The 17,106-nt window shown below is 39.3% G+C and overlaps 1 protein-coding gene across 1 annotated transcript; it reads right to left on the reverse strand.

Annotated features, from left to right (window-relative positions):
- Positions 1 to 3,192: 3,192 nt before the first annotated feature.
- On the reverse strand, positions 3,193 to 13,877 carry LOC145813213 (putative disease resistance RPP8-like protein 2). Its single transcript, XM_082908495.1, has 2 exons — positions 13,366 to 13,877; positions 3,193 to 3,904 (listed from the first exon to the last, which is right to left on the reverse strand). The coding sequence occupies exons 1-2, from the start codon at positions 13,875 to 13,877 to the stop codon at positions 3,193 to 3,195; spliced, it is 1,224 nt and encodes a 407-aa protein (XP_082764621.1).
- Positions 13,878 to 17,106: the final 3,229 nt, after the last annotated feature.

Consider the following 17,106-nt stretch of genomic DNA (forward strand, 5'->3'; position numbering starts at 1 on the left):
AAGCTCGAGCGCAAGACTTCTTGCTCGAGCCACCAGACACATCACCCAACTCTCGCTCGAGCGAAGGAACCCTGGATCGAGCGAAGGATCTAAAACACAAAGCTCGCTCGAGTGACAAAAGTCTCGCTCGAGCGAAGACACCAAAATCTGGGCAGCAACCATTGGTTTCAAAACACTCCCAACCTGATACAAACCTGCCCAAGACATCCTAAAATTCAAATATAAGGAATTAAAGGACTGAAATGAAACAAATGCAACAATACTCAACCGCGGAACTTAAGTCCAGAATACTATACATAAAGGGGAAAACCCGAGATCGCTACAAGAATATTCCAAAAAATAATTTAAAAAAAAAAAATTTAAGTTAATAGTTAGTATTTAAAAGTTTAAAAAATAAAATTAGCTATTCAGTAATTGGGTTGTGTTTTCTGCACGTGTTGTCCTCCTCGCAGTAAAACTTATGGGCTCGTTTGTGTTCTTATAAAAAAATTTTATTATAAGGGGTTTATTATAAAAATCTCAACTTTTATTGCTCTGGTCATGTATTAAAAAAATCTCAATGGATATGAACCAATATAAGGGTGTGATTGGACCGGTTTGGTTTGAGTTGACATTAAATTTAGAACCAATTTAGAAACCAAATCAATTCAATTCAAAAAATGAATTAATCAATAATAAATAATTAAAATAAATAAGTCTTTAATACTTAAATATAACGCAAACATAAAATAAATATTGTTTAATACAAGTCAACAGCTGTGAATAGTATAGTGAAATCTAACTCAAGCTTAAGCTTTTTTTTTTTTTTTTTTTTTTTTATCAAAAAGCTTAAAGCTTTGTTTGGTTTTAGATTTTTGGCTAAAAAAGCACATAAAGACAAAATTGGCTACATAAGCCAACAAGACAAAATATCACATCCAAACCATAATCATTATACTTTTTCTCTCACAAAAGTCAAAAAATCCAAAAAAAGCCTAAACGAGGCTAAAAAAACCAAGCTAAAAAAGTCCCAACACAAAAAAACCAGCTACAAAAGCCAATGCCAAACGAAGACTAAATACAACCTACGCAAATCAAAACTAGTAACATAACTAATAAAATAAAATTAAGTACCATGAATTCCAACTCTAACTTCCAGTATTTTCTTCTTCCACTTACCATTTTTCTTCTTCTTCTTTCACTTCCCATTCTTCTTCTTCATATCGACAGAAAATTTCTTTCACTTCCCGTTCTTTTTCTTCATATTGACTGAAAATCAAAATAAATAGAGAGAAATGATTAGTTGCAATCAAGTCCATTAGAATAAACCAATTAGGCAAAAGCATGCCGATATAAATTGAATCTTATAATTTACATATATATATATATATTGGGTTATCAAGTTTGTTCTATTTAGATAAAGGGTAAATCAAAAATCAATCCAATCCTATCAAATTGACAAATTGAAGACTCAAAACTAAACTAATGTATTCAAAAAAAAAAAAAAACCAACCCAATCTAAAGATGTCGGTTTGGTTTAGTTTTTTAATTCTATGGTAATTTGTCCACCCCTAAACCAATATAAAGGCAAAAAAGCAGAGAGATATATGGGTCATTCTATTTACACACCACTTTCCCTTTCAAGGTAAACTATTAATTAATTTATTTTTTATTACAATTTTAACCTTAAGTGAAATAACTATAAAGGACAAGTTATGATACTCCCCATTTGTGTATTTACCATAAAGGACAAGAATCAATATAATATAAATCATCAATTTCAAACTTGTTCCTTACGTATCTTCTCTGTTAAGAATACAAAAACCCTAAAACCAAAATAAAAAACCCTTCAACAAATAATCAAAAATATAGTATTATTGAAGATTTTGATTGGATTCAATGAAGGATGCATCTAACAATTCTCATTCGGAACAATGGAGCAATGAAAATGTTTTTTTTTTGTTGTTGTTGTTTTCGTCTTTGTTTTCATTTATGAGTGGTAAATCATTGTTCAGTTAACCAGAGGCGAATGATATATCATTGTTCGACAAACTACAATTGAACAAATTACATCTATTTAACAGGCTACAATCGAACAACTTATATCTGTTCAACAGACTACAATCGAACAAATTACATCTGTTCAACAGATTACAATCGAACAACTTACATCTGTCCAACAGACTACAATCGAACAAGTGCAATTTGTTTGGATTACTACGGTCGAACTTTTTCATTTAATTCAACTCTATACTGCCGAATAGTTATAATTTTTTTTCCTCAGAACTGTGCATCCGTAGAATGCAGTAATGTTGGATCTAGGGGTCTTGTTGACTACACGAGTCAATTTATTACTAATGAGGTAGTCTCAAATATGAAAATTAGTCTCATGTCCGAATACCCAGTGTCGAATGATTCACTCAAATGCAAACTTCATGCCAATGGAGATAAGTGCATAAAACCCTAAAATAAATAATAACTCACCTAATAAATCTCCAATGTGAAGGTCCAACTGTGTTGAGCAACACCACCGACGACGTCTTGATGAGTGTTTTCAGCAATGGTGTTCAACGGTGTGAATAGAGAATGGAGGGGGAGATGAATATCGTAGGTGTGGGGTGTGTGGCTGTGTGGGGGAAAAGATGGAACTTTGTGTATATATTGTTGTGGGTGGGTGTGTGAGTAAGGGTAAATATATAAATTTGTGGTGTGTGATGAGAAAAATATTTATTTTTGCAAATTATTTTTGGTGTGTCTTTAGAAGTGATTTGCCTTGAGAGGGAAAGTGGTGTGTAAATAGAGCCTCCCGAGATATATGTATATATCAATAAATTTTATGATGAGAATTAATGAGGGGGATGTGAAAGAAATGATAAGAGACCCAACAGTTGTTTCATCTCTTGTGAAAGGATTATCTAGAATTGAAAATTTTACCCAATAATGTTGAGGGAAGACATATGTCGCACTTTGTAAAAATCTTCTCCTTCTTCACCATTGACCCATCAAAGCTTGTTATTGAATTTATCGTCCGCTCCTCTAATTGTAAATCGTTGGAGGGTAGCAATGAATCTCAGTCCCTCTGGAACCATTTCTAATCCTTTGCAATAAGCAATTTTTAAATTAGAGAGATTAGGCATCGCTCCTTTTTCCACCTCCCACTCTTTTAAGAGTATCAACTGATAGAGAGATAGGGTTTTGAGTTGGGGGAAACCATTAGCTGAGCAAACCATTTTGTCCCCCCATAAAGGCACCACTACCTAAATAGAGATATTGTAGGTTAGGTAGCCTCTCCAATGTTGGCATAGGGTCTTCTTCAAGTTCACATCTAAACAAAATTAACTCGATGAGGCTGGGAGAGAAACCCTGGCAGTACTCTGATAACTCGGGAATAATTCCACTAATACTCAATTTGTAAAGATGGTGACACCCTAACAGTTGTTTTTTGAGAAGAGTCAACTCTTCTTGTTTTTTGTAAAATTTAACTGATAAGGATGTATGTTGAAGGTGGTTGGCACTGATGTTTAGGTAGTTGATGAAAGCCGCTAAGTCTTGATTGTGCTCCTCTGAGAAAGTTGCATCTTCTAGTTGCCGAAGATTGATCAATTTACACAGATCATTGACGTCACAAGATCTTGTGTCAAACCCTCCTAATGTTTCGAGGTTGCTTAACCCATCAAATTTGAATTTAGCATTGCGACGAATATACAAATGCCTCAATTGTTCCATTCCATGTAAGACTATTACTTCACCTGGGTTGAACTCGCAATGTTGTAAATCCAAGGTTTGCATGTATTTCAACTTGCAGATAGACGAATGCCACTTAGGTATGAAACAACTTCTAAAACTCAAGTACCTCAAGCTAATTAGGTTACCTATTGATTCGACTGACTTTTCATCAAACTCAAATGCTTCAAGATCCAAATTCCTAAGCAATTTTGTAACGCCCCCAAAATAATAACATTAAACCCAACAAATAAGACATGCATTGATATTCAAAAGTTCCACATTCCTTCATTTATCAGAATTCCATTACGTAAGTATTACATGTTAACAACAAAAGCAAATGCCCTATGGGCTTACAGCTTTCCAAGTTAACACTTGGTTACAACAAAAAGAGTACTAACTCATACATATTAAGCCCTTGGCTTGAATCTACATGTAATACATCAAAAGTAATACGACAAAAGTATGTCCGCCTCTAGCCTCCCAAGCTATGTCCTTGGAGGTGGCATGCTTCCTGTACCTGAAAATGATATTCCCATATAGGGTGAGCCACAGCCCAGTAGAAATATACTAAACCAACCATGAACAATGACTAAAAGATTAGCAATTGAAAGATGGCCAACACTGATACATTCACATAAATCACATATTTATGTCATACGACTTATGAGTCCAAATTACTTTTCATTTTCCCTTTTTCAACAGATAGGCATATAAGCACTACCCACATTCTCAACAGATATGTATAACAACAATATCCACATTCTCAGATAAGCAAATAAGCTATATCCACATTCTACAACAGATATGTATAACCACAATATCCACAGATAAGCATATAAGCTATATCCACACTTCACAAAGATAAGCATATAAGCTCTATCTTCACTTCTCTAGACAAGCATATGAGCTGTATCTACGGAGTTCATCCCCTATCTTCTCCCAACACTATCCGGTTTAGAGGTACATCCCCTATCTTCCCCTAAACCGCGGAGTACATCCCCGATCTCCTCCTCTACACATAATGTATACAAATACATTGGTTCTATATACAATCACACAATACATACAGTTAATGTATTCTATCAACCATCAAATTCCATGACACTCTTCATTGATTAGTTTCAGTTTGCCTAATCATCATGCATTGTCTACAACAATCACGACTATCCTCCACCGATAGCCCAAAGCAGTTATTTCTAAACAGAAAATAAATGCACAATGGATATTCAATCAACATTTCATTTCCTCATTCTTCTCAATTAATTATCCCAATTAATTAAACAATGTAATTAGGTCAATTCCCACAATTAACATTTCAACCCTTAGGTTCCATTTTCATCAATGATTCAACATTTATACCATTACTCTATGCCAAACATGCATTTAGGTTTATTACAAATAAAACCCCAACTTTTGTAAAATTACACAAAAGTCCTAAACTTTCACAAAATTACCAAACCAAACCCAACATCTCAAAATACTAAAATTTAAAGACAAAACCCATAGAGAGGAGTAGGATATCCCTACCTCAAATTTGGAGTCCCAAAGGAGAAGACGACAAAACCCAACGTGCTCCAAAACCCGAGATTTTCAGATTAAAATGTAGCCCTCGACGATCAACAACTTTTTTGTAAAGGCCAAAGGTGAGCAAATCACTCCTACTAGATCAAAACCTAGAGAGAAGGTAGAGTCTAGAGTGAGAGGCTCGACAATGGTGATTTTGGAAAAGTAAGAGAGAGAAGAGAAAGTAAAAAGTGATTTGAAAAGTCACAATTTCGGGACTTAAACCCAGTCTCCCGCTCGAGCGTAAAACACCCCGCTCGAGCATCACTCACAGACTCCCGCTCGAGCGTCCAAACTTCCGCTCAAGCGCCGGATGCACTCTCCCAGCACTTATACAGAACCAGGCCTCCTCTCGAGCTTCCAACTCTACGCTCGAGCGGCACTCAGACAACCCCGCTCGAGCGGCCAATCCCACGCTCGAGCGTACAACGCTGCACAGGAAAATACTGAATGGGTGTAATCTCCGCTCGAGCGTACAGGCCGAAATCTGGGCAACTAGTTTTGGTTTCTAGACTCAACCAACCTGTAACAAACCTGCCCAACACATCCTATAACTCAATTACGAAGTAAAAAGGATGTAAACAAAATAATAAATAACTACCAACATCCACGGACACATGTCCGGATCACGGTATAACAAGGGTAAACCCGGGATCGCTATAACCTCCCCCCCTTAAAGAATTTCGTCCCCGAAATTAAACACAAGTTTTTCTTCATTTTAAACAATGTTACACTTTAACATTCAACAATTCGACCCATTACCGGTCATCCCATCCCTTTAACAAGAGACATTTCACAACATGTAAACAACATATGTACTTCCAACATGCATCAACATTATGCACTATCTTTCCAATTTCAACAATATATTCAACATATACAATGTTACATTCAACTTCCATATGAGACAAGTTCCAAAACATACTTCCAATAAACCAAAACATTTTCAATGTTTCACAACTTAAGACATATAATAAAGCTCTTAAGTTCAACAATAGTTCAAAATTTAAATACAAGATTAAATATCAACAAACAAGTCCGGATATTTCCCACGTACTTCCAACTCACGTTCCCAAGTGGCTTCCTCCACTCCGTGATGTTTCCACAAGACTTTCACCAAAGGAATGGTCTTGCCACGCAGGACCTGATCCCGCCTATCCAAGACCCGAACTGGTCTCTCCTCATACGAGGGATCCTCATCTACCTCTAAATCGGTCCAATCCAACACACGTGATGGATCTGGCTCATACTTCCGAAGCATACTCACATGAAACACATCATGCACTCCGGGCAACTGCGGCGGTAAGGCTAACCGATAAGCAACCTCGCCAATCCTCTCAAGGATCTCAAAAGGACCAATAACCCGAGGGGATAACTTCCCACTCTTCCCAAACCTCATCAGACCTCGCCTAGTTGATATCTTCAGAAAGACATGATCACTTACCTCAAACGCCAAAGGTCTCCTCCTACGGTCGGCATAACTCTTTTGTCGACTCTGGGCTGTAACAAGCCTCCTACGGATAAGCTCAACTTTCTCCGTCGTCTCCCTAACCAACTCCGGGCCCAACAAAGGTGCATCACCCACCTCGGCCCAACAAACTGGAGACCTACACGGTCGGCAATACAAGGCCTCAAACGGTGCCATACCGATGCTAGACTGAAAGCTGTTGTTGTAGGCAAACTCTACCAAGGGTAAGTGCCTCTCCCACGTCCCACTGAAGTCTAGGACACAACCCCGAAGCATATCCTCGAGGATCTGAATAGTACGCTCGGACTGCCCGTTAGTCTGAGGATGATACGCCATACTAAAGGTCAACTTGGTGCCCAAGGCACTCTGCAAACTCTGCCACAACCTAGCAGTAAAATGAGGATCTCTATCTGAGACGATCGTCACTGGGACCCCGTGCAATCTCACTACGTCCCGAATATACAAGTCGGCAAGATGATCTACCGAATCTCTCACACGCATAGGAATAAAGTGCGCTGACTTAGTCAACCGGTCTACAACCACCCAAATAACATCACTACCCCGCTGTGTCCTCGGAAGACCTACAACGAAGTCCATAGTGATATGCTCCCACTTCTACTTGGCAATAGGCAAGGGTTGCAACAAACCCGCTGGCCTCTGATGCTCGGCCTTCACTTGCTGGCAAATAAGGCACTTTGATACGAAAACAGCCACATCTCTCTTCATACCCCGCTACCAAAACTGGCGACCCAAATCCTGATACATCTTAGTACCTCCCGGATGCACCGCAAGGCGCGAATGATGAAACTCTCGGAGTACTTCCTCTCGGCAAGACTCCGGCACAAACAAACGGTCTCGGTATCTCACACTCAGGTCGGGATACACCGTCAAACCCTTCTCAACTTTCCCACTAGAGATCTTCTCTCGGAGGGATTCTACCTCTAGGTCACCTCTTTGTGCCTCTAACACTCTAGTCACAAGTGCAGGTTGCACAACAACTGAAAACAAGGCCGCAGCCTCAATAGATTCGCCCAGTAGCAAATCAAACTCGCCAAGTGCACCCAACATCTCCCATTCTCGGATGGCTATACAAGCTACATCACTAATGGATTTCTTACTAAGGGCATCGGCCACAACATTGGCCTTTCCTGGATGATAATGCAACTCAAAATCATAATCCTCGATGAACTCCATCCATCTCCTCTGCCTCAGATTCAAGTCTTTCTGTGTAAACAGATACTTCAAACTCTTATGGTCTGAGAATACCTCGAACTTCTCACCATAAAGGTAGTGCCTCCAGATTTTCAAGGCAAAGATCACTGCTGCTAACTCTAGGTCGTGTGTGGGGTAATTCTTCTCGTGTAATTTTAACTGACGTGAGCCATAAGCTACCACTTTCCCTTCTTGCATCAACACACAACCCAAACCCTCTTGTGAGGCATCACAATAAACTGCATAACCCAACCCTCTCTCCGGAATAATCAACACCGGAGCGGTGGTCAATCTAACTCTTGGAACGACTTTTCACAAGTCTCACTCCACACAAACTTGACTCCCTTCCGAGTCAGTCTAGTCAACGGTGACGCTAACCTGGAGAAATCTTTCACAAACCGACGGTAATACCCAGCCAATCCCAGAAAACTGCGGACCTCGAACACACTCTTAGACTGTGCCCAATCTTGCACTGCCTCAACCTTGGATGTATCAACAGACACCCCTTCCCCGGATACTACATGGCCTAGGAATTTGACTTCTCCTAGCCAGAACTCACACTTCTCAAATTTGGCATACAGCCTATGGGCTCTAAGTAACTCAAGCACCACTCTCAAGTGTTCCTCGTGCTCCCCCTCAGAAGGCGAATAGATAAGAATGTCGTCCACAAAAACGACTACAAACCGATCCAAGAATTCCCGGAAGATCCGGTTCATCAAGTCCATAAAGACTGCCGGTGCATTGGTAAGCCCAAATGGCATCACCAGAAACTCATAATGGCCATACCGCGTGCGGAATGCCGTCTTCGGAATATCCTCCTCCCTGACCCTCAACTGGTGGTAACCCGATCTCAAGTCTATCTTAGAGAAACAACGGGAACCCTTCAACTGGTCAAACAAATCATCTATACGGGGCATAGGGTACTTATTCTTAACCGTAGCCCGATTCAACTTCCGGTAGTCAATACACAATCTCAAAGCACCATCTTTCTTTTTGACAAAAAGGGCCGGTGCTCCCCACGGCGAAACACTAGGGCGAACAAAGCCCTTATCGAGCAATTCCTGGAGCTGAACTTTCAACTCAACGAACTCTGCTGGAGCAAAACGGTAAGGTGCCATAGAAATCGGCGCCGTGCCGGGCACTAAATCAATAGAGAACTCTATCTCACGGTAAGGTGGCAAACTAACAAGATCTTCGGGAAAGACATCCGAATACTCACGAACCACCCTCGGCAACACAATCTGGGTCTCATCACACTCACTACTCTCAAAGCTAGCAAGTAAACCACTAAGCTCACTTTGCCCTCGCGAATCATACCCCGGTGGCAAAACACTACCAACCCGGTCTCCCAAGAAATGGAACCACTCCCCGCTCAAGGTACATAACGTGACCCTCTGCCGGTAGCAATCGATGACAGCCCGGTATGACGATAGCCAGTCCATACCCAAAATAACATCAAAACCCTTCATGGGCATGACAACAAACGGAAAATGAAGCCTATAGTCGGCGACCTCTATATCACATCCTCTAACACCCTGTTTTAGGACCAACTCACCACCCAAAGGCGATACCACACAAATAGGAGATGCTAACTGTGCTAACTCCAATTCCAAAACAGATGCAAATGCAGCAGATACAAAAGAATGAGATGCACCCGTGTCTATCAACACACTAGCAACCGAGTTGCAAAACAGAAAAGTACCTCTCACTACTGATGGAGCCGGTACTAAATCCTGTGCGGTAACAGCATACACGCACCCCGTAGGCCCCTGGTCTACCTGCTCACCTCTCGGAGCAAAAGACTGCTGCACAGACTGGGATGACGAAGCTCCCGGATTGGCCCTCGAGGCCTGCACAGACTGAGCTGGCTGAAAACCCTGCGTCTGCCTAGAACCAGACGCTCCCGAAGTGGCACTCAACTGCGGGCAAAACCTCTTCAGGTGCCCAGGCTGTCCACACTGATAACAAGACAAGGGCTGCCCCCTGCCCAAACTCTGACTCTGCGGTCTGGCTGAAGAAGAAGCAGCTCTCTGACCCCCACCCTTCTGCGGGCAAACAGAAACCTTGTGACCCAACTGGCCACACTTGTAACAGGTGAAATCCCCCTGACCACCTCTCCCAGAGCCTGCACTCGGCACTGGGAAGGTCGATCTAGCAACACCACCCTGCAACTGCTGAGGGTTAGAACCCCTCTGCCTCCTGCTATCGCCCTGACCATCCTGACTCCTCTTGGAGCCTCTCTGCCCCTCATCCTCCTCCTGCATCATGAGCTCCATATGAGCTACAGCATCCACCAGGGGTCTATACTCTCGGATATAAGACCCACCAACTCTCAACTTGAGGCCCCGCCTCAACTTCCGCTCAAACTCATAGCAACGGCGTTCCTCAGACGCCACCAGTTCAGGTGCAAACCTGGACAGACTAGTAAAGGTAGCCTCAAACTCGGCCACTGACAAGCCCTGCTGATTAAGCCGGCTAAACTGATCCCTCAGCTTCTCCCTAGCTGCTGCAGACAAAAACCTCTCCTGAAAAGCATTTACAAACGCCTCCCAAGTACCACCCACACGAGCCTTCTCGTACTTCCACCATTGACCCGCATCTCCCTTCAGCTGGAAGGATGCCAAGGTCACTTTCAGTGCTCCGTCCTCGATGCCAAGCATCTCGAACGTCTTACTCATTTGCTCTAGCCACTCATCAGCCTTCAGTGGCTCCTTCGGATCCCCAACAAACTCATCCGGATTTGACCGGAAAAACTCCCTCTTCAAGAAAGAAGGCCCTGCCTCAGCTGCCTGATTCCCAGCTCTAAGAATACCCAAAGCCCCTGCTATCTCTCTGGCCAAGGCACCCATAGCCTGCTGACCCACTGGCTCGGCCACATTGGCCTGGCCAACTCCCTCTTGTACTGCCGGAACCTCCTCCGGTAATGGTGCTTCCTGCCTTGCAGGTCTACCACGCCTAGCACCTCTTCCTCGTCCTGACATCCTAATAAAGGTAACAGAGAACATTAGCACATTCATAAATGTGCCGAAACTAAACACTCACGTCCTAATGCATGTACAACTATAATTCACTCCACATAAGCACATAAACACATAAGCACTTACGAATTTCATTTCCGGATAATGATAGTCCCGAGGCGTTACTAGAGTTCCGGTCAGAAACAGCATTGATCAAGTGCTTTTCCAACAAGACTCCCAGAAACCCAAGGATCCAATCAACATCCTAGAAACCAAATCCCATACCCACATAGTCACATAAGCATGTTATCAATTAAGCACATAGCATATGGCACTACATCTAAGTCTCTATCAAGCGAGACAAACCCATTGTGATACTAATCACTTCCCACGTACCCAAAGTATTCGAACCCGGTACGCTCTGATACCAAGTTGTAACGCCCCCAAAATAATAACATTAAACCCAACAAATAAGACATGCATTGATATTCAAAAGTTCCACATTCCTTCATTTATCAGAATTCCATTACATAAGTATTACATGTTAACAACAAAAGCAAATGCCCTACGGGCTTACAGCTTTCCAAGTTAACACTTGGTTACAACAAAAAGAGTACTAACTCATACATATTAAGCCCTTGGCTTGAATCTACATGTAATACATCAAAAGTAATACGACAAAAGTATGTCCGCCTCTAGCCTCCCAAGCTATGTCCTTGGAGGTGGCATGCTTCCTGTACCTGAAAATGATATTCCCATATAGGGTGAGCCACAGCCCAGTAGAAATATACTAAACCAACCATGAACAATGACTAAAAGATTAGCAATTGAAAGATGGCCAACACTGATACATTCACATAAATCACATATTTATGTCATACGACTTATGAGTCCAAATTACTTTTCATTTTCCCTTTTTCAACAGATAGGCATATAAGCACTACCCACATTCTCAACAGATATGTATAACAACAATATCCACATTCTCAGATAAGCAAATAAGCTATATCCACATTCTACAACAGATATGTATAACCACAATATCCACAGATAAGCATATAAGCTATATCCACACTTCACAAAGATAAGCATATAAGCTCTATCTTCACTTCTCTAGACAAGCATATGAGCTGTATCTACAGAGTTCATCCCCTATCTTCTCCCAACACTATCCGGTTTAGAGGTACATCCCCTATCTTCCCCTAAACCGCGGAGTACATCCCCCATCTCCTCCTCTACACATAACGTATACAAACACATTGGTTCTATATACAATCACACAATACATACAGTTAATGTATTCTATCAACCGTCAAATTCCATGACACACTTCATTGATTAGTTTCAGTTTGCCTAATCATCATGCATTGTCTACAACAATCACGACTATCCTCCACCGATAGCCCAAAGCAGTTATTTCTAAACAGAAAATAAATGCACAATGGATATTCAATCAACATTTCATTTCCTCATTCTTCTCAATTAATTATCCCAATTAATTAAACAATGTAATTAGGTCAATTCCCACAATTAACATTTCAACCCTTAGGTTCCATTTTCATCAATGATTCAACATTTATACCATTACTCTATGCCATACATGCATTTAGGTTTATTACAAATAAAACCCCAACTTTTGTAAAATTACACAAAAGTCCTAAACTTTCACAAAATTACCAAACCAAACCCAACATCTCAAAATACTAAAATTTAAAGACAAAACCCATAGAGAGGAGTAGGATATCCCTACCTCAAATTTGGAGTCCCAAAGGAGAAGACAACAAAACCCAACGTGCTCCAAAACCCGAGATTTTCAGATTAAAATGTAGCCCTCGACGATCAACAACTTTTTTGTAAAGGCCAAAGGTGAGCAAATCACTCCTACTAGATCAAAACCTAGAGAGAAGGTAGAGTCTAGAGTGAGAGGCTCAACAATGGTGATTTTGGAAAAGTAAGAGAGAGAAGAGAAAGTAAAAAGTGATTTGAAAAGTCACAATTTCGGGACTTAAACCCAGTCTCCCGCTCGAGCGTCACTCACAGACTCCCGCTCGTGCGTCCAAACTTCCGCTCGAGCGCCGGATGCACTCTCCCAGCACTTATACAGAACCAGGCCTCCGCTCGAGCTTCCAACTCTACGCTCGAGCGACACTCAGACAACCCCGCTCGAGCGGCCAATCCCACGCTCGAGCGTACAACGCTGCACAGGAAAATACTGAATGGGTGTAATCTCCGCTCGAGCGCCAAAACCCCCGCTCGAGCGTACAGGCCGAAATCTGGGCAACTTGTTTTGGTTTCTAGACTCAACCAACCTGTAACAAACCTGCCCAACACATCCTATAACTCAATTACGAAGTAAAAAGGATGTAAACAAAATAATAAATAACTACCAACATCCATGGACACATGTCCGGATCACGGTATAACAAGGGTAAACCCGGGATCGCTATAAATTTGAAGTACTTGACATGGAAGTTCAACTCTATTGAAGACTTTTCGTCATTAGATAAAGGCCACAAGTGAATTCTTTGATCGTACAACAATATTGATCTTAGTTGTTTAGTTGTCTCCAAGTCAGGGAGGACAACTCTTTCGACATCCCTACTCAAATGAATTGCAAGTTTGCGTATTTTAGGAGTAGTGGTTGTTGATGTGGTGGGAAAGCAATCAGCTAGATCAGGTTCGCGTTGGAGATGAATGATCTCGAGAAAATCATTCATTTTTGCCTTTGATAAACACAAATCCAGCATAACGTCATGAATGCGGCAATAATTGATCCTTTTAGCATACATGTCTACATGTACTTCAACCATGCACCTCTGTGCTAGTGCACCCAAGCAACGTTTTGCCACATCCATTATTGTTTCATCCCCCACTCTATCCTCATCTACAATTATACTGTCAGCTATCCATAAGTGATATAGTCTTTCAGCATCCCATAATCCTCCGAAAAGTGACCAAAATATAGAAAACATGGCTTCAATTGATAAGGCAAGTCATGGTAGCTTAAAGCTAACACCTTTGATACTCCATTGTCATGCTGTGTTGGGTCGTCATTCCATTTATGCGAATGAACATTTTGGTATACCATCTCCCATTCCCTTAATGTATGCTTTCTTGCCAAAAGTCCATCAGGCACAATGATTGCTAACGGTAAACCAGCACATAGATATACCATTTTCCTCCCTCATGCCTCCATGTTTGTGTCAAGCACTCTGGAGTCTACAACAACAACAAAATGCAAAATTTAAAAACAGCAAAAAAATAGATTATTGCCTAGATTCTATAAAACAACAAAAATAAAAATTCTAATGAATGCTTGTGTGAATAAGCAATAAAAAAGGGAAATTTGCCGACTTTTTTGAGACCCAAATCAAGTTTTTAATATGGGCCTTTTATACATATATAGATAGATAATTCTAAAGCAAGCTTGTAATGTGAATTGATTTTTAAAGCCTTTTTTTTTTTTTTTTTTTTTTTTTTTTTTTTTTTTTTTTGCAAAATCAAATCGGTTGGTAATTTAAATTTTATTTTAAAAATTTTGAACTTTTGTATTCTCAAGTATAAAACTCAAATTATTAGTTGTGAAATTACTAATCAAACTTGCATAATTCAATTTAACAATCTAATCTATCGAATCATTTTTGTAACAAAGTTGATCAAAGGTAAGATTTAATCAATTTCAGTTTTAATAAGTTGATTTCCCCAAGAACAACTGTAACAGGGATAGTATATAACATTTTATACGAAAACTATATATTTAGAAATTAATCATCCATTAGCTTTAAATAATTTACTACATCAACAAGCTTTTTTGTTTCCATTTAAGGTATAGTTTTTTAGAACCCTTTTTTTCAACCAATTTTTGAATTCCAAAATAGCCGTTTCCTTAACTTTGCCTCAAAGTCAGCACTGTTTACACTAATACGTGAATCATCCGTTAGTTTTAAATAATTTACTACATCAACAAGCTTTTTTGTTTCTATTTAAGGGATAGTTTTTTAGAACCCTTTTTTTCAACCAATTTTTGAATTCCAAAACAGCCGTTTCCTCAACTTTGCCTCAAAGTCAGCACTGTTTACATTGATACTTGCATCTTTTCAATCAAAAGTTCTATATCAACAAAGAAGAAGAAAAAGGATTTCTCAAATTCATGCATGCATTTGGTGCAGAGAGAGTGATGTTAAGGGCAAGAAGTGGACTGTGGCCCCTTTTGGAAATTTGCTATTTTAGTTGATTTTTAACTTTTTATAAAAAGGCATACAAAAACGTAGAAAGAGTGATGTATGTACCCGTAACCTTCTTTCAGATTCTATTCTCTAAGCTAGTATTACAAAGTCGTCATGCATGACATAAGTCATTCAAATTTTAATGAATAATTAGTGATTAGTCTTAGAATATTATGTGTCATTTGTCTATATGGTGTTTCAAATTAATTGCATAGCAAAAAATTTTATGAATGAAACATGTTAAGTCATCTTTGTAGGGTAGTTAGGAGACAAATGATGACTATTTAGTGTGTTGCGGTTTCTCATTGGCCGATACTAGATCATGTAGATAACATAGTACTCTAGAAGTATCTAATATTTGTGTAAAATTATATAGATGCAAGTGAAAAGTTATGGAGATGCAAGCATGTTTGTGTAAAATTTTATTTTCTGTCTCACTGTAAAGTAATCCCTAAGTTTTCAATTTTATGTAGTTTTCGTAAATGAATATTCTAAATACATTTGGTACGACCCTATGGCCAGTAGAGCTAGAGTATTTTCCATATCTTTCCCAAATTTCAACCCATGGGTCATTAATCTTTTTGGATGATAATAGACCACACAGATGATATGAAAACTAACATTGAAATAATTTAATTTTTATCAAGATATATAGCAATGTGGACTAATTAATATTACCTTTACCATCTCTTCTTAGTAATGATTTTTTTTTTGAAGTAGAAACCAACTTTCCTTGTCATTTAAACACTGGGGTTCATGGACGATAGGGTACGGATCTATCTATGAAGGCAATATTTTATTACGAGTCGTTAGCAATATTTTGCTATCTATGTTTCCATTTGGAAAGGTCGGTTCCAAGCTCTTCCAAGCCTCTATTGACCAAATATCATGCAGTACAACTAAGCATTTTTTACTCTGCTGGACTTTATAAAGTTGCTCAAACAACTCTTTATTTGTCATCGTAACAACATCTTCCTTCCTCTCTGGAACAAGATTGATGAAGATTTCTTGCAAAATATCTCTTCTTTTAAACTGTCAAGATATGCACACTCATGCCAAACCTTCAAAGTGACTCTGGACATCTTTGTGATGATATACTTTTTTAGCTGGAGTGGTCTTCCCCAAACCACCCATGCCGCAAATAGAGACAACTCTACTAGGAGTATAGTCATCAACTTGCACCAAATGTTTCACAACCTTGTTCAAGTCTTCCTCAAACCCAACAAAATCCTCTTCAACAACATGCTGATACGATTGCCTCAATTCTTGTTGCTTCTCAATTGCCAAACTTCTTATGCCTTCACCTATAGCAATATTAGTTTAGTCTTTCTAACGGTTGATATTCAATAATAATGTTGTAGAAATAGAATTTTCATACAAAAAACTCAAACAAAATGATTTTTTTTTTCTTTTGTGACCATTTTGAAGAGGAAAAAAACACTCATTTATGGTCCAAAAATAACAGTGCCACATAATTTGTATGAATTTTGTATATAAAAATTCTATTTTATGAATCATTTTTCACCATAAAACAAAACATCCTTTATAAAATATATATTAAAAAAAAGTGGAGGTCAAAATTGTGAAATATTATTTTTATATGTTTCTATGAACTTACAGGATTTTTTGCTTATTATTTCTAGTAATATTTTTTTTGAAGAATAAAGACAACATAATTTTTTATAATAATAATATAGGTCCTCGAAAATATACAGTGACAAAAATACTCCCACTATACCGCTTCATGTATCACCTATTACTTTTTAAACTCATTTAAAAATTTCAAAATTACGCAACTTTTTTTTTTTTTTTTATCAGCAAATGTTAGTTGTTAGTTATTAGATTAGCACCTATGAGAGAAAATCTCCCCACCCTTGGCAAAGCACCTAAGTGCTTGCACTCTCTTAATTCAATCCACCTAAGGGGAATTGAACCCATGACCTCCTTGGGCAAAAATATGCAACTTTTGATCTAT

The sequence above is a fragment of the Camellia sinensis genome, chromosome 15, assembly GCF_055761805.1.
Source record: "Camellia sinensis isolate YWXY chromosome 15, ASM5576180v1, whole genome shotgun sequence".
In the NCBI taxonomy this organism is placed as follows: Eukaryota; Viridiplantae; Streptophyta; class Magnoliopsida; order Ericales; family Theaceae; genus Camellia; species Camellia sinensis.

Coding starts and splice junctions, on each gene's coding strand:
- LOC145813213 (XM_082908495.1), bottom strand. CDS start 13,877: ATGTTTTCTATATTTTGGTCACTTTTCGGAGGATTATGGGATGCTGAA. Junction 3,905..13,365: donor GAGTTGAACTTCCATGTCAA/GTACTTCAAATT, acceptor AAAATTGCTTAG/GAATTTGGATCTTGAAGCAT.